The sequence below is a fragment of the Seriola dumerili genome, unplaced genomic scaffold (genome assembly GCF_002260705.1).
Source record: "Seriola dumerili isolate Sdu_G_001 unplaced genomic scaffold, Sdu_1.0 BDQW01000110.1, whole genome shotgun sequence".
Lineage (NCBI taxonomy): Eukaryota > Metazoa > Chordata > Actinopteri > Carangiformes > Carangidae > Seriola > Seriola dumerili.
Genome location: NW_019174365.1, coordinates 3,777,753 through 3,802,495, shown reverse-complemented (window position 1 = coordinate 3,802,495; position 24,743 = coordinate 3,777,753). Strand labels below are relative to the sequence as shown.

The window sequence follows — 24,743 nt, the reverse complement described above, 5'->3', positions numbered from 1 at the left end:
TATGTGATATGTGGCAGCATGGTATGGTAAGACAGAGATATTGGCCAGGATTTAGTTTAGATGTGAGGGTTATATGCACTTAAACTTACTGCTCCAGATCACCCATGTATTGACTCTCCTGTGTGCACTGAAAACACCTGCTTATTGTGTGTTCAACCAAAACACAGGGCTTATTATTTGATGATGTTATGCTTTGACTTTATTTACTTTGCCGCTGGGCTTTTTGGCTTTCAGGAAAATGAGATAGCACCCACACAGGCCAGGCTTTATTTACAGTGGCAGTACAGTAAGTCAGCCCTTTGGAATTATTTATTTAATTTGTTTTATGCATAAATGTTTCCTAAAATATGGTCAGATCTTCATCTAAGTTACAATTCTGTTTAAACACAATCTGTTTTAACTAATAACACACAAATCATTGTATTGATCATGTCTATATTGAATACACAACATTCACAGTGTGGCTGGAAAAAATATGTGAACCCCTTCGTTAGTAACATTAAAAAAAGCTGCAGTCAGGTGTTATAAAAACTTGGGGTCCAAATCAGTGAAACAAGATTGGAGGTGTGTGTGGGTTAGAGCTACTACCAACATGAAATCATGTTGATGCAGGGAATGATTGACAAATGATGCCATTTTGTCATTATTTGGGCATGACTTGAGGGTTTGATAATGTTTGAGTGAGAACAAAACAAACAAGCTGTTGTGACGAGGACTACAACTAATGATTGGTTTCATTATTGATTTATCTATTGATTCTATTTAAATGAATATGAAAAAAATATTCAAAATATTCAATTTTTTTTTATATGACAACAAAAAGCAGCAGATATTCACAGTTTAAATGATGGAGCCAGTGAATGTCTGGCATTTTTGCTTGAAAACTGATTTAAACAATCAAACGATTGTTGACTAATTGGTTAAGTCACTTGTTTTGCCGTAACAGATGATGCTTTGCAGATTTTCAAGCAGTATATTCTGCTTTGTGTTCTCGAGACATTTGTCAAATCTTTGACATGTCATCGACCAAAACAGGTTGTAGAGGCAACTTCCCCAACAGATCTTCCTGTGTAATTACAGAAGTTAACTAACTTTTAGATGCATGGTGCAAAATGCTTAATACTGTTTTATGAATGTAGTGTCGCTGCTGAAGTGGAGCATTTGATTTGGTTGCTTTCACAGATGTCAGGCTGGTTATGTGTGCATAAAGAGGTCAGATTCTTGGCTTTAGTAACAGTTTACCCTCAGGGGAAACTATTCTCTCAAAGAATTTGTGATCCCCCATGTTCACCTGCTGCTGTGTACTTAATGCCCTCCACACATTTACATTTAAATCTGGACAATGAGTCAGGGACCTCAATTTAATAAAAGTTCGACCTTATTCAAGATTTCAGCATGATATTATCCCCAAAACTGTTATACAAAAGTAGGTCCATCGTATTCAAGACTTGTGTAAGAAATTGGTAAGAAATTCTTATCGTCTCATCTATCAAACAAAAGCTAATTCATGCCAAAACCTTTAAATAAGTCACAGCCTTGGCAGATTTTTTTAATTAACTTTTTTATTTAAATGACTCCAAATGGCTTTGAGCTATTTTTGACCACTTTGATGTTTTTGCTCCTTTTGTTAATCTCTCTGGGTTCCTGAGAAAGTATAAGCTGCTTTGTGGGTTCGCACTAAAAACAAACACACCAACAAACCTTTTTCCCCTTTCCAGTCCTCTCTGATCAAAGCTGTTGTCCCTCTGCGAGTCACTTTTTTTAAAGGGATTTTCTGTGTAGGTGTCCCTTAACCTCTTCAACCATGTGGAGCCTTTGATGGTTGCCATCATTACAATCTCATATTGTGTGGTAAAGCAGTGCTTGAATCAACAAAACTTTAAATTCTTGAAATAAAGTATTTTATACTAACTTTTTTATATCTAAGAAAGATATAGTTAGAGCTGAAATGATTAGTTGAAGTAGGTAATTGACAGAAAAATAATGTGGAACCATTTATGTAATTGATTAATCGTTTCATTCTTTTTTCAATATCAGACATGGTTTGGCTCTGGCTTCTTAAATGTCAGGATTTACTGCTTTTCTTTGCCATACATTGTTGTAAATTTAATAACTTTGGGCTAATTTTTGGGCTACATTTTGTGTAAAAGCAGAAACATAACATGTATCTGATGTTGTGAAATATTAAAGTTTTTTTTTTTTATATTTAACTTTAAAGCTTTGGGGGACATGTTGGCAGCAGTAAGTTCGTCCTGGAGGCTTCATTTTCCTTGAGGCGAACAGTGGTAAAGTTACTGCTGCAGGTTCGTGTAGTACCCATTTCCCATCAGCAGGGGTCACCCTCAGTTTAATCATTACACATTTTTATCTTATGGTAGAGCCAGTCATTTACACAGGCTGAGTGCATCGCCTGCTCAATATTGCATTATTTCCTAACATTTTTAGGACTATTGTGATTGGCTTAGTGCCTCCAGTGGGAAATATTTATCTGAAGATAGGGATTGGGGCTAAAGCTGGGAGCAGGGCATGTTTGATAATCTGCTGTAGTTCTCACTGGGGTTTATCAGTTTGACAGTTCGAATGTGTTATGGCCTTAGTTTATCCAATCAGGTTTGTTAGGGTGAGATGAGCTGTTGTCTAATTGTGCGTTCAAAGTCCTGGTTATACACTCATATAACTGCATGACACCAGAGTACCCCTTGCTTTTGTCTCAATGAAAGACAGAGCTGAAACAATAATAATAATAATAATCAAACACTTCCATGTGAAAATTCAATATTGTTATCTGTTAACCTGGCAGCTGACAGCAGTGTTGAAGCCTGGATATTGCTGTTGACTGTCATTTTGTGCTTATGTCCCAGAAGAAAACTGTGTTAAACCCTTGTTTAGTAGCAGACAAGGATATACACCCAGTTCTGCTCGCATGAATATTCAGCGCTGATTATAGTGAGCTGGTTTTGATTTGTTCATCTAATGAATGATTGCATAGTGGAAATAATCGGCCCTCGTCCCACTCTCCACATCCCATCGTCTTTCTCTCGCTGTGTCTCGCAGGATTTTCCATGAACCTCCTTTTGTTTATTCAGTCGTTTGTTTTATCCTGTGTTGTTGAGAACCTATTTGTCCTGCTCTTGATTTTCCACATTCAGTGAGCACTCCAGACGAATATGTGCTTTGATTCTTTGATAAGGCTTGTTAAACATCCCGCACTTTGGATGCAAATAGATTTCTAACTTGCGCAACGGGATGAGAATTTCATTAATTTGACGAAGGGAATGATGGGCCGTTTGTTTGTCCCTCATCCTTCAAAGTGAAATTTGATCAAAGCCTCAGAGCAGCTGGATGTTGGGTTTGACACGTGGGGCACAGAGGCATATGTTTTGTTTTGTGTCTGTGCTGCGGCAGTGTGTAGCCCCTCAATGAGTCATTCACTTAAAGAAGTTTAGTTTTTTGCACGTCACTGCAGGTAGGAGACTGAGGCAGAGGGAGGGAGAAGGGAGAGACTGACACTGGGGAGGTGAATTGCCCTAACCATACTGGAGAAGCTTCACAGGAGAGTCATTGTCTTTTGTGTTGCTCATTCCTCTGTCTTTTTCTTTCTGCTCTGACTTTCGCTAGCAGTGACTCATCCGCCTCCCCCCCCCCCCTCCCCCTTTCACTTTCCTTCTCATTTGAGCTGATTTCCCACCCACCCTTTTGATGGCAGAGCGTGATTTCCTATCTCCTACCTCTACCCCTCCTTTCCAATCTCACACACTCACCCACACATTTCCCCCAGGGCTCCTGCTCACTCCTTTACCTGGTTCTAATGTGGCAACACACACACTTGCCTGAACGTCTGTGCACTGCAGAAGCACACAAGCGCAAACGCACACATTTCAATGCTTTATTTATTTTTGTATAAATTTCACGTGTGCTATAAAAGGGGATTTTGTTTGTGTATTTGAATTAAATGAAGTTACATTTTACTGTGAAAATAAAAATTACTCAGAGCAGCATTGCATCAATTAAATGTCATTCAGCAAGACACACTCTCCTCCACAGAGGAAAATTCTGCCACATTGGTGGCACACTTCATGGCCTTGCTGAACGCTTCTTGCTGATAGTTTTTTTATCAGTATCTGCTATCGCATGAGTTCTATATGAGCTAATGCGTTGACTTTCCTATGAGAGATTATAATATGTTCATTTAATAGAGTATGGATACATATAGGGGCGTATAGATTGCGTTTATCCCATAAATCCACATCTATCCTGTTTCACCTCCTTCCCAAGCCCTCTGGTCTATTTTTAGTGCCATTATGCTTTAATGTGCTGATGCCTCATTGTATTGATCCTACACCAGCAAGAAGTTAGACTCAGCATTAACTTTAATAAGAGATTTCTCACTCAGAACACAAAGTGACGCCACCTGGCATGAGATGTTTTCTTTATGTAACATTGGAATGTAATATAATGTACTATTAAGCTCTATATAAGATTTTTAGCCATACTAGTGGTGTGGATCCAGGAATGGCATGGGGTGTTGGTTGGTTAACCACTATGGTCCAGACTGAAATATCTCAGAAACAAATAGATGGATGGCCATGGAATTATGTACTGATGGCCATGTTTCCACGACGATGAATCACAGTGACTTTGGTGATCCTCTGACTTTTCCTCTAGTGCCACCATGAGGTTAACATTTGTGGTGAATTGAGTGAAATGTCTCAATGACATGATGACATAATGACCGAAAGTACAGCTTCAGCTTCAGCTGTACTTTCTAATTAGTAAATGTTCGCATGCTAACATGCTAAACTCAGATGCTGAACGTGGCAAACATAGTCACACTTGTTGAACATCAACATGTTAACATTGTCATTGTGAGCATGTTAGCAAGCTGACATTACATTTAGCTTGAGCTGCTAGCATAGCTCTAGCTTCTATACAGTGCTGTAAATTAAGATTTTGGACACTAATGAATCATCATCATTTTGTGTCAAAACTGACAGGTGTAGACTCCTACAATGGTACTTTTCTTTTGTTACACTGTTGGAATTTTGGACACTGAAATAAAATTGCACAGGGTAAATAAAGTGCACTATATGGAATAGTAAATATAGAGTAATTTCAGACACAGTTTTTCTCCTGTTCTACTTTAACTTAGCATTCAGCAGCTTTTCTGTTACATACTGCTAACATTGTATGACAACTCCTCCAGCTGGGCACTAGGTGTCCCTGTTCAGTTTTTAGTTGTGTTTTGAAGGTGTTGAGTGGAGGGTCATCAGCTGCATGAGCTGCACCTGGGCCGGGTGTGCTCTGCTCTATAAAATCTCCTCGCTCTCTCTGGGGGAGCTTTCCTCTCTCCGGCAGACCCCATGACAGCTGTGGTTTTCCTTTTGTTAAATTTTTTGTTAAAATTGTTCTTCCTATGTTTTCTATGTGTAAATAAATTATTTTTCCATAACTCATGTTGTCTCCCATTCTTGTCACAGTCTTTGAGCCGGGCTGTGATGATAGTCACCACTTTGTTCTTCACCTATGTCTCCACTCATTAAGGCGGTCAGGAGGGGATGTGGGTTTAAAGCCCTTCATCTAAAAGACTCATTGCAGAAATAAGCCTTGATGGATGCACAGCATGTTAATCAATGAGGCTCTAATGTTTCTCAGAGAAACTTTGAGGGGGAATCTCTTTTGAATTTTTTTGGTCATTCGTTTCTTCTCATCTTTCCTCTGAAGGATGCCTGCTATCCCCCGTGATAGCTGTCCAACGAAACAAGCTGCAGTCTTCTCCCAAACCCTATGGTTAATGTTTTCTCCTCCACTTTTCCCCACTACACACCTCTTCTTTTTCCCTTCTTGCCCTTTTTTCTTCAACTCATTTATTCTGTCCTCTCCTCGCTTTGTCCTTCACCCTTGAACTTGCCCTTAAACTCCTCTGTACCTCTTGTACCTCTAATCCTATTCCCCTCCTTTAATGTTCTTTCCCCTTGCATCTTTCCTCCTTTTTTTTCCCGTTTCATCCTATTTCTCTGTTTCTCTGCTTTGATGTCATTTTCTTGAGGTTTCATTAGAGTTTTTGTTTGTTGTTTTCATTAATTGGGAAATGATGTAATTCTCTGTTTTGGACATTTTTCTGTTTGTGCCTCAGTGTGTCTGGAACTTTCTAAAGTGCTCACTTTTTTTTAATTCTCTTTTTCTCTTTTTGTTGCTGTCTGTCTCTCTGGGTCATCTCGTGTCCTGTCAGGAGGAGTTGCGGGAGCTGAGGGAGCAGCCCATCGACCCCCAGGCGGAGCAGGAGATCATCGACAGCATCGAGGAAGTCTACTTCTCTAATGACTCTTTTGACATGGTGCAGCACGAACTGGAGGTCAGATGCTCACTGTATGAATGAGCAAGCGCTTGTGTTATTGACTGAATGAGCACCACTCACCTGTGAAATGATGACAACAGACTCTCTCAGACTCTCACAAGTTCACACGCCCCCTCAGTGAAATAATAATTCCAGCTAACCCACCACATTTCAGTAATTCTGATAACAGCAATATTGCATTTCTAATGTGAATAAATATGGTTCCCCGTGCTTTGAACCTCATCTGACTGGCAGAGTTAAAGCTCTGTCTCACCTGAGCTGCTGTCTCTTACACTTCTGCTCAGCTGCATGCATACCATTGACATCTGGATTGATGGATTGTATCGGCTCAACAGAAGAAGGGTGTGAAATCTCATTAGATTTATCTTGGTATTGCTACACCATCTGAAATGAGACTCTCAGTCAAGGGGAAAGTAATTACCTATCATCCTTTGGGCCATGGATTTGTAATATCTCCTTTTCCTAGCAGAGTTTGCTCGCTGTTTACAATCTCCACCTTCTCACCTAATCTGACTTATGATCTGGCAAAGTGTAGTTATTGAGCAAAATCTTTTTGTTTGTTTGTTTTTTTTTCCAAATGGAGGAAGAACTATCTTCAGTCACACCAGTGAAACAAGCTTAAGCTCGCTCTTTGAAATGACTAGTGAGATTTGAAACATTAAGATGCTCCTGAATGAAGATTAGCTCTTTTAAGAGCCCTGAGCCCTGAGCACCAGAACTGGGATACTGCTGTAGTTCTTCTTTGAACATGTTTTCTGTCTGACACACACTTAGCACAGACTTTTACTACACTGAATAGTAGACAGCTCCAGTATGTAGCTGAATAGAATAATCAGAGTCCTGCCACCTGTGTTGTGCGTATGTGTCTGCAAAAGTCCCAGGTGCTTTCACCTGTGTAGCAGGAATCTTTTGTAAACAAACAATAAGGTTGTGTGTTTCTGTTTGGGTGTGATTGTAGAAACTCCCACCTGAGCTGAATCTGCAGGAGCTGGAGGAGTATAGAGACAAACTGAAGAGACAACAGTCAGCAGTACGTATCTAGCCTTCTCCCTCTCTCTTTCCCTCTTCCCTCTCTCTCCCCTCTCTCTCTCTCTCTCCCTCTCTCTCTCTCTCTCTCTCTCTTCTTCTCTCTCTCTCTCCACTCATACACCACACACATCCACACCCCAACACACACACACACACACACACACACACACACAGAGAGACACACACACACACACACACACACACAGCTATCAGGTGAGAGACCCAGCCAGTGTATTTCATGGTAATTTCTGACATTTATGTAAACTCAACAAGTCAAAAGAAGTTTTAATTGAAAAAAAACTTTATTCGGGAAGTTGGATAAATACACTGTTTTGTTAACTAAAAAAAATTCAAACTCACCGTTCACTTAGCAGCTTTTTCCAGAGGTTTTGACTGTATCACACAGTCTTCATCTTTGTGATTTTGTTATTAATGCCTCCGTTAATTTTTTTTTGGTGAGAATGTGTTCTCCACTATACAGTAGATGTGTGTAGTGCATGAGATTTACAGATATCGTTGTATTATTCTTTAGGGAGCAGCATTTTATTACTGATCGGGGTTAAATGTGATTAGAATCTTCAAATTTGATAATGATCACTGACTGATTTCTGTTTTAGCTTCTGTTCTAGCATTTTACAGCTATCCATGTAATTTTGAAAGTTGGACTCACTACTCTAAAATAAATTCTAAGAAGAACTATCATTTTTATTGGGATCAGAGTGTACTCAAAACTGGGTAAAAAATTAGACGTCCAAAGTTTGTTATTGATCGCGGTTGAAACAATTTCACCTCAAAGTCCGATTAGGAGCTCTTCTAGAAAATCTGGTGACCGAGTCAGACCTGCTCGGAGTTTGTGCTTTGTGCCTGGGTTATGATAGCATGATAGCAGACTCTTGTGACGTCAGTGACTGTGTTTTCCTCCTGTGGCCACAGCAGGGCCACTTCCACAGTGGCCATCATTCAGAGGTCACTCAGGTGCTCGCTGTTGCAGACTGGGTAGCTGGCCTGTCAACAAATTCTATTTATGGAAACATGTGGGAGAGAAACTGGCTCTTCTCCCCTCTGCTCCCTGAATCCCTACAGTCCTCTGCAGATTTCGCCCACTTGCCCTTTTTCCTGACAAGCTTCTGTACTTTCGCACACCTGTTTGTCTCCATCACTCCCTCAGCCCTGTGCCACATCTATTCCCTCCACGCCTCCTCTTATCCCTCTTTTTTATACACGTTGCTCTTCCTCCACATCCCTTCTTTTGACATGTTTGGCAGTTTCCCACAGAGCTGACCGCTGAGTTGAGAGGATGCTCCCAGTTAACGAAGCCTAAGAGTACGCAAATGTAGTCTTGCACATACCCTCTCTGCGTCTCTCTCTTCCTCTCTCTCTGGCTGTGAGCCTGCAGGCGCCTCATGGGAATAGCCATGGTAATTGGTTGAGTGTGCTGTCAGCCAGAAAATCCACAGCTATGTTTCTCAGCATGCTTATCAATGCAAGCCTGCAACCCTGAGTCTATATGAGCAAACACTCTACCTGTTTGTCTACCTCATTACCCTGAGCCTTTTGTAAAATATACATCCTCATTTATATTTATTTTTTCAAGCTAAATTTTCAGGTCTTTTTTTTTTTGTAATTATCATTATGTTGTCTCTAAAGTTATGTAAGCACCAATCCCTGACAATTGCAGTTGTATATAGGTTAAAATATCCAAGTCTATTACCACAGGAGTTCAAATCAGTGAATAAAAAACAGGAAAGATTTCATTTCATTCATCTCTTGGACATTTTGAGAAAAATTACCATGAGGTGGAGATTACACCTGTAGCCATTTATAAATAATGGCTTTCATTTTAATACCGTTAATAGTTTTGTCCCTATCTCTCCAAGACACAGTAGATGGGTATTTGATATTGGTAAAACAAATTGAACTAGAATTACTACTTTGTGGTCGTACACCTCTGTCAAATTTCTGTTTACAAGCATGTCTGTCTAGACTCATATGATATACTGTATGTAGTGAAGACTTTGAAGGAATTTGATAAAAGGTATTCAGCATATGAATTCTTGAGTTATGGCCTAAAGCAACCGTGTACAACGGCAGGGCAGTGATTCTTGTTTTGCTTTGATTTGGTTCAGTCTGGAGAGTTGTAGCTTGATATCCAGTGAAATCAGAGTTACTTTATGCATCACAAATGAGAGACTATAGTAAGTTTGAAATATGCTAATAGAGTATACTTTAAAGAGGCTGCTGAATTTTAATTTCTAATCCATAACACGTTTTTAAAATTTTTATTTCATACATTTGAATGATTGTGTACATGTTGTGGTTCACCAAACTATTGCTGATCTCCTGCTGCTCCTGATGGAAAGTCCATCTCTATGGGTGGGCAATTACACAGATACTGACTCGTCTACCCATCCACACACACTCCTGAGCCTCCAAAGACACAAAGTCCTCAGAGTGTGAAGCAGAGTTTAAGCCCATTTTAGACGCGATAATAGTGCTTTCACTTTCTCACCATGAGGCTGTCCTGTGATGGCCTTTCCTCCTGGCAGATGATGTGGAGGGTCTCCACACACTTCGTCTGTGACGCCATTAGTTAAGCTGTAAAGCAGCTCGACATAGGTGTGCTTGTGTGTGTGTGTGTGTGTGTGCCTGTGAGTGTCCAAGCAGGTCTATGAGTATGTGAGAAGAAAACGAGAAAGATGCAGGACTGTACCAAATGTACTGCACGTACTGATTTCTCTGTTTACCACTCTTTTTTCACTTTTGTGTGTGTGTGTGTGTGTGCGCGCTTGTGTGTGTGTGTGTGTGAACTTTTGCTTCACTTACGCTGACATTAACTATCCTCTCTACTTCCTTTTTCTTTCCCTTCTCTCTGCCTGAATCATCTGCTGTAGGGTAGACCAGGCTTGCTGTGGCATTGGGAAAGAGAACAACTGCCCTGTTTTCTCTGCCACAGTATCCAAGCTTAATTGGCATTTTTGACACACGCCTGGCAGAGGCTCGTCTCAGGGCTAATTGTCTTTTCGCGCTGCGAGACTTCGGCCCGTACGAAAAATGTCAGGGTTCAGAGACAGTTTGGTTGTGTGTGGCTGTCACAATTCCCACGTCAACGCATAAATGCTACGAAGCCTTAATTAATGTGGACACACAAGCTTGTATCATATTCTGAGGGCTCTTATCAGCTGTATTCTTTATCTGATGCAAAAGCTGAACAACTGTTACCATTAACATTTCACTCAAGACCTTAAAATCTTAATATACCCCCTGAAGATGTGAGCACCAAGAATTTATCTTCACATGAACATTATAAAGTACATGCAAATGTGTTTTTTTAGGGTCAGCTTAACAGGAATGTAACAACATTTTGCATTTCAGTTCCCATCCATCTGAAAGTGACTTTCCTTGTCTGAATGTAGACTGCAGAGATGTCAGAGGAAGTGAATGTTAATAACGTGGATGAGCATATTCAAATTTTAATCAAACTTGAAAGCTAGCAATGACTGTGCCTCCTGCAGAAGTAATGAATTCTCCCACTCTGCTTGGTTTTTTAAAAGTTAGCAATGATTATGCAACCTTTGCCTAAATCGTGCCTGAATACCAAATTCCTCCCTGTGTTCAAATCAGGCTGAAATGATGTCCCACTGTGCAGACGAAGTTTAAGGTGGTGTGTGTGTGTGTGTGTGTGTGTGTGTGAGTGAAAATAGACCATGAGAAATCACATCCTTGCATGAAAAAGTGACATCCACAAACGGCCTCAAAGCAGGGGCGCAGTGGTATTTTGAAAAGCAAGGAAGTGCCCCAACACCCCATTTAGTGGTCAGTCTGACAGAATATGACACTGCATAAGAGACATCGAACCTTTGAAATAAATTTTCCTAATGTTATTTTCTCTCCTTACAAGTGAAGAAGCAGTGCATTACCAGTGGAAACCCTCACTCTTGACTTTACTCTTTCTCTGTCCTTAGCTTTCTCCCTTCACGACCTTCACTCTTTCTTAGCTGCTTGATCCTACTGCTTCCCCTAATAAGTGCTAACTAATTTAACTCTAATTGCCTTATACATCTCAATAAACATCTTTTAAGACGTAGCAAACATGTTCTTATTCAGACACATTTATTATAAGCCTAACACATATATCTATAGTGTACATCCTTCGTGCTAATGAGCAAATGCTTGAAACTGTACAGACACGTTCAATCTCTGTTAGCAATGCTTGCATTCATTATCTTTTTCTTTCCAATAGATAAATATGTGTTTGAGCTGCAGTATGTAGTCTGCATTAGGCATCTGTCTTCTCCTGTGACTTGGCTCATTTTTTCTCATTTTTTTCTCATTTCTTTCTGTCCCTGATGGCATGTTAGTGTCCTTATAGGGAAAAAAAAAAATAGTATTCCTTGTCTTTCTGTGTCCAAGTTGATGATTGTTCATTATCGTTTGGTAGTTTTGGACAACATTTACTCCATCTGCTACAAATTACATGCACTGTGTCTGCTTTCCAAACTTAGTTACTGCACAATTAGCCTCCATTTGTTTATGTGAGTGTTAGCTGAGAATTAATGACTATGGCTTTGTCACTCAGGTAGGAGAGTTTGGTTACTCATAGTTGGAATTTCATTATATGCTCAGATTCTTTCACTCTTTGAAAAGTTTAATGTTTTGTGTTTAAGTCAATAGATTGCCAACAGGTGGCGCTATGGCATTATTTTGAGTCAGTTCTGTGAACTGTTGTCGGCCCATCTTTGGCTTTCTTCAATGTAACCCCTCATCTTGGTTTTTGTTTCTCCACCATTTCCTTGTCCAATTTCTTGTACTTTTTCCAAGCACTGAATATTTTTTCACTATGACCATTTTATTCATGCGTTTGAATGTTAAGACACACAGACACTCAAACCCTGTGGAATGAACAGTTTCAACTAAGCTGTATCCGCCATCTGCTCAGGTCTCCAGTTGGCTACCATGCGACTACTTACCACATGTCGAAATGTCATCCCCGCTCCTAGCCTCGTCTGCTGCATAATAGCGGATATGAACACCTACTCACTTTGAATAAACTCACACTTGCGTCGTAAAACTGCACACTGCTCTGTGTGTATGTGTTGGTGTAGATAGTTCCACTAATGAAAATGGAAGAGAGATGGCTAACCCTAACCACTGTGTGGCAGAGAAAGATAGTTGGTTACTTACAGCTGCTGGTTGAGTGTTTGTCCTTTGTCGTTACAATGAGCAGCACATTCATTTCCAGCTCATGTATTTTTAGTAAGATTTGAAAGAGAGTCAGATTTGAGCTTGATAGTTCATTCTTGACATTGAAATTAATAGTTTTTCTTGTAATTGATACAACCCATGAGCTCTAGGAAGGAGCCCTTACTGAGCATAAATTAGGGTGTAATTTATGCTGTTATTAAACAGACGTTCCTGTTGCACCGGGGCCATGTTTTAAAGGGCCAATTTTACTAATCAAAGTGAGTTTAATTGTTGTAGTTGGTATGAGTCAGCCTGTGAAAACTACTGTATAATATTTTCTTTTATGAGCTTTCTCAGCCCTGATGATGTCTTAAGAATATTATCATTGTTGAGTCACTGTGGGTTTCGAGACTACAAATGTATAATGGAAAGCCTTGCTATCGCATAATGCAAGCCTTGCCTTTATACCCCTTTAAAATGCATTATTGTTAAGATTGTTATAGCCAATTAATGTAAATGTCTAGATTTGGAGGTAAACTGGAAGGTTATTTATGAAAATTCACACACATGAATAATTCAAGGACAGAATAGGAAAAGAAAGCAATCCTGCGGACAGCTTACGATCCTTTTAACCTTTTGGAAACGTGTCATAAGTATTGAATGAAAAGGAAGGAGTTAACCATAGTCCCCCACCTTGCAGTATGACCTTGTTTGTATGGTCCTTCGCTGTGGGAGAGGCTACGATTCATTCAATTTCCATTGACACACAGTGTTCTTCAGCTTTTTCCTTCTCCAGTAAAAAGCAACACCCATTGCAGGGGGTCACACCAATCTCATGACCGTGCTTAATACTGTGCTTCATGTCATAAGCAGGGCACATGCTCTTTAAATAATTACAACTTCACCTCAGCTGTGAGTCAAATTGGTAAAAGGCACAAAATAGAGGAGAGAACATTAGAAAACACAATAGAAGCCGAGAGAACAGAGGCTTTTCTGAACGAAACAAGAGTAAGGCTATTGAGAAAGACATTGGATGAAATGAAACTGAGAAAGAGAGACACTCTTTTAAAAGGTTTTGGCTATACTGCGCTTTTGATACAGACGGAAGTGATTGTTATTCTCGCTCCATCCTCAATAGCAAGATTACACTGGCCAAACTGCTTTTGTGGTCTGACATTTGGAAAGAAGATCAAAATGTCTTTTGACTTGTTTTTTATATTCTTTTCATCATCTTAACTGCAGTGCTCTCTCTCTCTCTCTCTCTCTCTCTCTCTCTCTCTCTCTCTCTCTCTCTCTCTCTCTGTAGGTTTCTAAAAAGGTTGCAGATCTCATTCTGGAGAAACAGCCTGCGTATGTCAAGGTAAGCTTCCAGGGTCAACTCACCACCAGATTAAACATCTGTTTTTGTCTTTTCCCGGCCCAGCCACTCGTCTTAAAAAAGTATTTCATCTGCTGAAATTTTATTCCAGATCACATCACAAATGCTATTTGTTTCTTTTTTTTTAATGGCATCTTTTCTCAATTACATTTTATGAATGGGCCTCAGGTTATTTTGAGGCTATCATGGTTTCAGTGGATGTGATGTGTAGGTCTGCCGCCACCGACCACATAAATTTCTGTAACTATGGCAATATGAAATTTGACTCCATCTGTGGATAAGGAAAAGGGGGCAATAATCTATTTTTTATTCAGAACATAGTCAGATTGTGAATTCAAACTAATCCCCTCTTTGATTGCCTCGTGATGTTGCAATGAACTGAAATGAACCAGCATGTGTGTCTTTATATCAAGTAAGCCATTCAGTCTATTTTTGGTCAGGCTAGACATTACAGGAGGACACATTTGATGTGGTGATTAGGTAAGAATGATTCTTCCAACTGCTTTTATTCACCTGATTTATTTGACAGTAGTGAACCGACGCAATCTCATTCATCTTGGTGTTTAGAAATGCAGCTTGCAGAAAGAGCAACTTTCTTGACCGTTAAGACCTTAAAAATATTAGCTGAGAGTAGTTTGTTTAACCCACTGCCACATAGAAAGGAAGGGAATTTACTTTCCTTTTTAGAGGTTTAATAATCTTGGATATCAACACTTGTTGTAAATGAAACTCCAAGTTATATAAATAGCTAAACATGTCTGTGCACATTGTATGTGATTTGTCGCTGCATTAAGTGGCCAATAAAAGTAGTTTAGTTGGAGATCAAAGATCTGACAAAGTGCATGTTTGTCTGTTGGATTTGATTGAAGGACTTAGTCTTTTGAATTATTGGAATTATAAATCAAAAGACTAGCAAATTAAACCTTGCTAGTCCCATCAGATGGACAGTATGGCTGCTAAAGTTACGAGTGAACGTCAAGTTTGTATTGAGTTGGTAAAGCTTTGTTCCTGGTGAGACACAGCAGATGACTGACAGCTTTAACAAATTTGTTAGTAGTGACTCACAGTGATATTACTGCCATTGTTAAGCCGTCTGAAGGTCAGTGTCTGAATAGTAAATTGATCATTATTTCTATGACCCTCGCTGTGACTCTGCAGAGTGCAAATGACAGCAGGGCTTATTAATAGACGTTGCCAGCGATTTCAGGGGGCATTTCCATTGACCCGTCTTAGCTCACATTCAGTTGGTCTACAAATGCCCTGTGGAGTTCAGAGGGCGCTTCAGTTTCTACATCCTCTGCATTAATATCACGATGAGAAGGGAGTCAGAATTTTACTACATAATTTGCTATCGTTCAGAAAGAACTTGATGCTTGTCTCTTGATTTACAGATTTGTTTAGTGTGTATATACAGCCTGGCAAATATGCTTTATCAAGCCCATTGACCTGGCAGCTGACAAACGCGGACATACACTACATCTCTGAGGCTCCTCTCACTGTTATGTTTTCAGCATTACACCTGCTTCTGTAAAGTGTTTCATCTGTTTTCTTTCTTTTTCTCTTTCCCAAGTCTTCTTATCTCCTCAGTGTGATACTTTATCAAACATGTACACTGAGACACATACTGCTGCAGAGACACAGAGCCACAGGGCGCAATGCCACCTCTCCTCAGTACTCGTGTGCTACGAACACACACATTACTGAACACATAAATTGTGCACACACATATACTCATGCGCTTGAAGTGAGCGCCTGCTAAGCGTCTGATGTGATTCATAGCTATGGAGTGACTAACCTTTCTTCTGTTGGCACCTGCGTCTGGTCACTTGCTGCCCTCTAGCGATACATGGCCGCCGCTTGCACACACGGAAAGGGTCATAGGTGTGAGCAGCCTTCCACTTGTGGAAGGTTACATGAAGGTCATTATCATTGAGTCACTTACAACTGCTGATTATTAATTAACAATTTATATTTTACAGGTGCCCACATTAGTTTTTCCCCTCTTTCCGTCATTTTTTTTATGCCTCCGCACCGGTGCATTATGTTTTCAGGTTGTCCGTCGGTCCATCCCATTCTCGAATTTCTGCATTCACTTGGACTCAAGAATGAACTAATTTGATTTTGGTGGTCAAAGGTAAAGGTCACTGTGACATCACAAAACACGTTTTTGGCCTCTTGAATGTGACATCTAAAGATTGCCTTAAGGGATTTTTTTTTCACATTTGGCACAAACATTCACTTGGACTCAAAGATGAATTGTTTAGAATTTGGTGGTCAAAGCTCAAGGTCACTGTGACCTCACAAAACATGTTTTTGGCCATAACTCATGAGTTCATGCGCTAATTATGACAAAATTTAACACAAATGTCTAATAGGATAAAAAGATTAAGTGATGACATTTTATATGCAAATGGTCAAAGGTCAACTTCACTGTAACATCATATTCTGCAAAAACACTTGTGGCCATTATTTAATGCTGTAACTCAGAAAGGGGAGATTATAACCATATTTCCTGCAGCTTGGCTGGTTGCTGGAGGTAATTCTAGTCTGCCTCTACATTTGACTTTTAAAGTTGACACAAAATTGTTTTCTGTGAGTTCAAGGTGGCATCCGGGTAAACTGCTAGATTAATAAAACAGTTAATGGGGTGATTTAAAATAACTGCCCTCTCTTATCGCCCCAGTTAAAAAGAGACTGAGTGGGTCAACTGCATGACCCTTAGACTTGTCAGGAAAGAGAGATCACTTTGGGTGGAGACGAAGTTGTAATGAATTTGCACCAGGTAGCCCTCACTCAAAGGAATGGTCTTGGACTTGTATTCAATTATTTCCCACTGGAAACACTTATTCATCACAGTTACTGCTGGTGACTTTGTTTTTCGTTCCCCAGTTGCCTCCTTTAAGAGAGATTGGTAATCTGTCCAACCTTGGTGGTCATACCTGCCAATTACGCGGCTGTCTTAAGGTTATTTCATTGGGTACAGAATAAATTGATAGGAAATGGAGGTGGCAGGGTAGTTACTATGTGTGGAGATATATGCTCACATAACCTTTGAGTAAATAAATGTGTGTGAATGTGGAGACATAAACACACTGTATGCTAAAAATGTCAACTCCAGCTGTGAGTCCCTACATTCGTGTGTCCTGAATACCATCCAACTTTGTTTTCCATTCACCTCAGCATGAAAAAAGCAACTAGGGCAGGGCCCAAACAGCAGCACCATTAGCATGTGTAGGCAGGATGGGTAACATGGGGCCAGTGCATAGTCAATGTGCTGGAGGGTCACAGGAAGGACCTCTTATGAATATATGAATAAAGAAGCCTGGGAGGAAAAAAATCTCCCTTGTGAATCAACATCTCTTCCTCCTTGACCTTCACTTCCCACTCCAGAGTTGTGTTTGTGGACATTGGAGGAGTCGAGCTGTGTAGTTTAATTGCACTTAAGTAGGCTCACCTTTCCTGTATGTGTACAATACATACAGATCTACTGTGCACCAGTATTTGTGTGTTGTCAGATAATGGAATTCAGCCTTTCTTTACTTTATCCCCACATAGTGTTTTTAAGCTTATCTCGGCCATGCATACCTGTTTTTATCCACTAAAACCTGACTGACCAATTGCACCACTGTGCACAGTTACTGTATCTCCTCTAACACAAGCTAAGCTGATTGAGCGCGTTGTCTGTCAGGTTAAATGTAGCTTACAGACAGGATAGATGGCTCAGAGCTGTGGTATAACAACAAATTGGAGCCAGAGGCTACATACTGGGCCTTCAGCATGCTGTGTTTGTGTTTGTGTGTGTGTTTCTGTTTGAAGCCGCATATGTGTGTATTCAAGCTGTTTCTGTCTTGTTTTCTTTTGCGGATTCATGCACATAACTCAATGTGTGAATGTGTATGTACATTACATCATGGACTGAGTGTTTGCACAACTGCCGTGTGCAGTATTAGCAGTGTGTTGATAATAAGCGTCATGACAATGGGTAGAGACTGAAGTGGTAGATGAATTTCTGGTGGACACAGAAGAGAAATTGATCCTTATTTGACCAGGTTTGCTCCTAAGTGCACCTCTTTACTCTGCTGAATATTACTGACTGTTGAGCTGAAGTAAACCGATTAATTTGTTTTATACCTTTTAACTTTTCATCACTTCATGTCAGGAGTAGACATGACGGAGGTTTATAGATGTTAATGGTGCAGATGCTGAAGACCTGGCTGCACTGTTCCCAGCTTGTGAATCAGTCTCCTGATGAGTCAGTCCAGCTCTAGCCAGTAGATGCTGCTCAGCGAGCAAGGGCATTTTCTGACGACACATTTTTAAAAGCCACCACATTACCTTCATTTATTAAGAAACTGTTCTGACCATTGTATATGAGCTTACTCAAGTGTCACAAGTGGAGACTTTACAGACGATTACTTATAAATGTTTGAGTGGTATTTGAATTGTAAGGGTACCAGTGTGTTATATCAACACCATTTTTCTTGAGCATATAAAAAGACAAAATTCTGATAATGATTTTCATAATAGTGGGTGTACTAGTACCTGACACTAATACTGAAAACGAAGTGTAAAAACTATACGTTGAGGTTTTATGTAGGGTGCCAATACATATTCTGTTATATAAGCTACTGTACATAAATCCACAATGTTCTTTGTTTATGTCAGGATTTAACAAATGCAGTATTATGTGCTGTTAGCTTTAGTGGTAGTAGTAGGTACATGGTAAGCAGATAAGCGTATTTCCCAAATTGTCAAAATATTCCTTTAATACATTTTAGCTTAGATTCAGAAAAACAATCTCAAGGTTAAAAGTTGATCTTTCTGATAATATACTGTTAGCTTGGACATGAACCTAACGTTTTTAAAAGTCCTCATGAAATATTTGGCCCCAAGCAGAAAAGCATAAGACTCGCATGGTGCATGTCCCCTCAGAGAAAACCCTGGCTCTTGAATCAACCCTTGCAAACTGTTCTGAGGACTTGTCAAGATCTTCGTCAACACTCGAGATCATGAGGGCAGATTGGTTTGAATGGGATCATTGATCTCGTACCCACAGCCATGAAGTGCCACTTGTTGATGTTGTTGTTGTTTTTTTTATTTTTATTACCGTTGAAAATGAATTTCCCCAGACTATATTCTATTGGTAAAAGGTTGTTTTATGTCTGACAGTGTTATGAAGACTTCTTTTGTGAACACTGGACACTTTTTTTGCGGAGAGGTGATACAAAATTAAAAAAATAAAATCAAAGGACAAGCATCTCCCACCTCAGGCATGACATCTGGCAGATCCAAGAAAATAATAACACAAAGAGGACAAGAAAAGTCGAAAATATAAACAGCGGAGCAATCTGCCCCTCGGCCCTACTTTGGCTGAGGGTGTGTTTGTTCTCTGCAGAGGTCATTGAAGTGGCATAATAAGTAATAACTGAACTCTGAGAGCAGTGCTCACTGATCGTTTTGTAAACGTCAAAGCTCTAAAGAAAGGAAGGTTTTCTCTGATTTTCTGTTTTGAAAGTTGTTCTCTAATACACTTCTAATACACAATGGCACAGATGATACATGCCTTAACATAATAACATCATCTATAACATCTGTCTTCATTAAAGACTCGTGGCAGGATGCATCTCTCAGAAGAATGCTCTGATATATGTGCGTTTGCAAGCACAGTTGTTCATGAAAGTGATTGGCTCAGAAAATGGCATTATTATAAACATGTCTCACTGACAGCATCATAAATGAACCAGTTTAACAATATATTGGTGTCCTACTGATATTACAACAATAGAGTATACTGGGACTGTTTCTTAGCACTAAATAGTACAGGTCGACCAATAATTAGCACTGGAATTGGCTGATGACCGCACTGCCTCCAACAGTCATGCACACAGGTCGCACGTCACCAGTTTGCATGGAGGCTACATTCTTGAAGTCAAATTTATGTGAAAACACGCTGTCTTTGTTTTGCTAGCAAGCATTTTTGGTAGAATGTGGCTAGCCATAAATGCAAGCCTAGAACAGCCACTTTTACTCAAAATATCTGTGTGCATGTGATTAACTCCTGATAATAAATCCTAACCAGCCCTTAAAGTCCCCATAAAATGGAACTTGTATGGTTATAAAATCTGGATTTAAGCAGCAGCTTGGAACAAGCTTGGAAGTGACTGCTGGTAATATGTAACTTGTAGTCTTAATGGGCCGTGTTTCGTTGTCTGACAACAAAAACAGAAAAACGTGTAAATGATAACAGCTTTATTGGGAAATCAGCTGTATAGAAATATTGTATATGTGAGAACAGAGAATAGGAGAGAAGCAAACGGATAAGCGCTGAAACCAGCTGACAATAGGCTGAATGCAAATATGACGCAATGATGTCATGAATACGCTAATTGATGTAGTACGTCATCGGGCGGCATTTAGTGACTTTTCCAGCAGGCTTAAGGTACTTTCCATTGAAATCTCCATTGAACAGAGGGAAGTGATGTCAATCCTATACCAATGCTTAAACCTCCCATCAGCCCTTGCTGGCTTGAAGTACTGGTCTAAAGCGACCCATCTCAGTCGGGACTGGCTTTCAAGTAGTGGTGATTTACATTCCTTAAACCAGATTCTGAGAGAGACTGTAGTCCATTGATTTAAACTATCATGCTGCTCAATACAGATTGTAACGGTATATCTATGTGTGAGATTTCCAAGTCTTTCCACTATTTCAGCAGTTTTAGTCTGTTCCAGTGTTTACAGTTACAGTATGCTCCTTTGTCATTTCTCCACTAACTTGGTCCTTTTTCACAGGAACTGGAGAGAGTGACGGCGTTACAGACCAACCTGCAGTTGGCAGCAGTCATTTGCACTAATGCAAGGAGGTAATAGCATTCTGTTACATACGATCTATTCATTAAGTGAAATAGCTCCTCGAATAGCGCATTCAGACCAAATCTGCATACCAAGTGTTTTTCACGTGCAGTTAAGTTGCAGATAACTATTCCTTCCCTTCATATATTCTCATTTATGGTCACACATGACAAATGATTCTGTCTTGTCTGCCTTTGAAAGGAAGTAGCTATCAAAAACATGCCAGTGTACACAATACTTTCTGCTCCATAATATGTTATGTCTTTGTTTATTAGGCTTGTTATTATCTTGTGGCCGATAAGACAAGACAATTTGTCTTAGTGTTCCTAAAAGTTTGGGTAGTAATACTGTATATTTTAGTATAGTATTTCCCTCAGCCCTATCACTTTTGAGAATTTGAAGATGTATATAAAGCTTCATGTGCCAGGTGTTCAAAATGCTCAGGTACACATTCTGATGAACCTGAAATACCAAAAGCTTAAATTGTTCACCCCAGTGATTTGCTGAAATATGCTTTTCTATATAGAAAGTACAGTTACATCAGTTCTAGACCATTACCAACTCATTAACGTATTGATGCTGTTCTCTCCCTGCACTGTGACATCTTGTGTGTAGACAACTGAGTGTTGCGAAGGAGGGATTCACAGAGGCCAGCCTGGGCCTACTGGCCAATCAGAGAAGACGACAACTGCTGACAGGCTTGCTTAAATCTCTGAGGACCATCAAGACGCTGGTAAAATTTACAGACATAGTGTTCACATGCAGCATATTTTGTTCTAAACTACATGTGTCTTTGGTGTAAAGGTCACAAAGATCAGGGAAACATCTGCCTGCTCAAGTATCCTAAAGTTATGGGAGCTTTTTGTTCTGTGAGCCAGAGCTCTGGTTTGGTTCAACCACCAAAACTAAATTAGCAGTCTACTTGCTAACGTGGCTGCCACACCCTGCACAGATTGTTCGACAGTTTGATGCCTGTTTAATTAAATAAAAGCCAGATCTGTTTGAGCTGGGTAAATCTCAGACAGCAGCCTACAAACAACCCTTTGAATTAATTGTGTCAAACTCGGCTACTTAAGGTAATTAACGTATTTCTCTGTACCACATTTCATAGTTACTTTTCTACTATTACAGTTAATTAATTAATGTAAATGACAACTGTTCCTCTGTACTATTAAGAATGAAACCAAACATGCTCTGTTTTAACCATCTGTTCCTTTGCCTTCATCATTTGCTCTAACTGTGAACATTAAAAGATTTAAGCAACATGGTCACAGTTGGAAGGCAAACTAATGCTGAACTAGTTGTCACTTAATTTAGTGGACTGTTAGTCATTTGATGCTGTATTCATGTCTTCTTCCTGTCATTCTTCCCCTCACAGCAAAGAACAGATGTAAGACTCAGCGAGATGCTTGAGGTATTGTAATCCACACACACACACACACACACACACACCCACACACACACACACACACACACACACACACACACACACACACACACACACACACACACACACGCAGAGATATGTTTATAATTGACTTGAAAGGTCAAAAATCTGTAGGGATTCTATAGTGAAAGCCAAACCCACACAAACACTAGATGCTCTGACTACCGTTCCAGAGTATCTGCTGTAAGAACCATTTTCCAATAATAAATCTAATAATTGTATCAAACTGGATCAGAAAAACACTGATGCACAGGAGGAAGTCGCACATAATGATATGGTGTTTATAAAAATGGGTACAGACTATATTGTACATTAAACCCTGTGTTTTTCGAAATTAAATGACCTCTCTTCTCTGTTTCTCCAGGAGGAAGACTACCCAGGTGCAATCCAGCTCTGCCTGGAATGTCAGAAGGCTGCCAGCACCTTTAAACACTACAGCTGCATCAGGTACAGTATGAGCAGATTGATGGAATGATATTTAGTTGTATCCAAATGGGAATGGAATGGGCTCCATTTACTGTAGCTGGATGGAAGGTTTTCTGACCTTTCAGATCTTTGTAGATTAAAATATGACATAAATAAGATCATTCTGAGTCTGATGTCAACTCCTTTTGCGTAGAGGAAACTAGGAAATTGGTCTCCTTTAAATCGTAACCCTATGTTTTCTTTGAAATGCAGATCAAAGAATGCCATATGTTTTTTGTCTTTACCTTTTTTTTTCTCTCAAGGTTGGAATTTAATAAAGTAGTGTTAAGGGTCTGTTTTTTTCCTCTTGTTTTACTCATTATCATTGCCTTGTGGCAATTCCATTGCATTGACCATGACAGTCAAAGCATTTTTCTTGAGTTTTTACTATGTGCAGACATTGTCAATGGGCTTTTAGCTAAGTGGAAATTGTCCACAGCAGGACATTCTCGGTGAATATAAGCCTGCTGCTACCACTGTTTTCTTTAAGCTGTTTGAGGCCGACATGTTTGGAATATGTTTTGAATGCAGCTGCCAGATATTGCCTATCTCCTGAGGTGACTTTCTTCAGTTCAAAAAATAGTTGTTGGATTGAACGGAATTGACTTATAAAATAAAGAGACACAGGGAGGCAGCTGAACTGTTAGGCTAACACAATAATGTTTTTAATGCCCCCACATGAGTGTGATAACAAACCTCTTGCTCTCTGCTCTAGAGTAAGAGTTAGATTTAAAAACAATCAACTATATTGAAGATTATTGTGCATAAGCGTCCTTATGTAAGATTGCTCTCCTGAGCACACAGGGAAAGATGTTGAATACCAGAGGGAGAATCGTCTCTCTCCCTTTGATTTCCTGTGTAATTGTACCCAATTTGTGGCAGCAGGCGGATGCCTCAGTGCTCATTTTTATGTATTGATTAAGGATTGATCAGGACTGCATGTCATTGCTGGCTTCCTCCTGCGACACCTTGTACAGACCCGGCCAGAATATTGTATTGTATAAGAGGTGTGGTGACTTCTTCACCAGCTTCCAACACATACCCATTTATACACAGTTTTTATATTATTATTTTTTGTTTCAAACCAATTTCTTGATTTAAAAAAAAAAAAAAAAAAAAAAAAAAGAAAGTGCCAAAAAACATCTTGGTAATCTTTTGGTAACCACCTTGTGGGCATTGTCAACACTTCCTGAGGGGGTAGTGTCAGCAGTAACACAAAAGCTATCACTTACCACAGTGAATTAACAGTGGAGCAGAAGACAAAGGAGGCTTTGCTGTAATAATGCTATCTGAGTGATTGGGTGACTGGTGGGAAATGATCAATAAGGCAGTATTATGCACAGGGGATTGTTGTCGTGCAGAAAATTCATCCCACTGTTGCCTCCCACTAACAGCTGCTGTTTATTTGTGTGGATATCACTTTTGTTTTCACAGTGTTATTAATTTACCATTAATGGTGTTCTATGTCCGTGATGATGCTGAATGTGCTGGGGTGGGGGTGCGCAGAATAGACCTGTGCACCATTTGCTATCTATGATAACATCCACTGCAACCAGCCTATCAATGTGGGAATGTCATAAAAAAAAGCACTTAAAGCTTTGAATTTCATAACCATCAGTGTCTCTGTATTCACTATAAACAAACGCGCGCGTGTGTGTGTGACAGCTGGCTAGTTATTTGCTTGCCGTCCTCACCTGTGCTTTCCTTTGCAGTATGCTAATGCCACTTCCTGAATGTATTAGTTTTTAACAGTAGTGCATTGATCACACATCTGTCACACTTTGCATTAGCATTCACATAGTGCTTTGGCTCTCTGCCCAAAATTGCCAGAACCCTGACTGCAGCATTTCCCTCAATAAGCAGCCACTGGCTGGGCTGTTTCACTCTGATTTAACCTTGTAGCGCCGCTTTTCCATGTGCTGCTGAATGCCCTTCATGTAGGCTATGTTTCATGCCTGCCCTTCCTTTTGTCCGTGTCCCCAGCCTTTTAAACGTCAACATTGTTTCCCCAACAAGGCACACACAGCCTCATGCTCCAT

The 24,743-nt window shown here is 39.9% G+C and overlaps 1 protein-coding gene across 3 annotated transcripts in view; it reads left to right on the top strand.

Moving 5' to 3' along the window:
- Window positions 1–24,743, top strand: part of vps50 (VPS50, EARP/GARPII complex subunit) — a 95,465-nt gene that overhangs the window by 2,573 nt on the left and 68,149 nt on the right. For all 3 annotated transcript variants that reach the window (XM_022747493.1, XM_022747492.1, XM_022747494.1), the window contains exons 3-9: window positions 6,230–6,352; window positions 7,314–7,385; window positions 13,872–13,925; window positions 20,733–20,803; window positions 21,408–21,525; window positions 22,171–22,206; window positions 22,604–22,686. In XM_022747493.1, coding sequence (XP_022603214.1) covers window positions 6,230–6,352; window positions 7,314–7,385; window positions 13,872–13,925; window positions 20,733–20,803; window positions 21,408–21,525; window positions 22,171–22,206; window positions 22,604–22,686 — 557 coding nt within the window. The remainder of the gene's footprint in view (window positions 1–6,229; window positions 6,353–7,313; window positions 7,386–13,871; window positions 13,926–20,732; window positions 20,804–21,407; window positions 21,526–22,170; window positions 22,207–22,603; window positions 22,687–24,743) is intronic.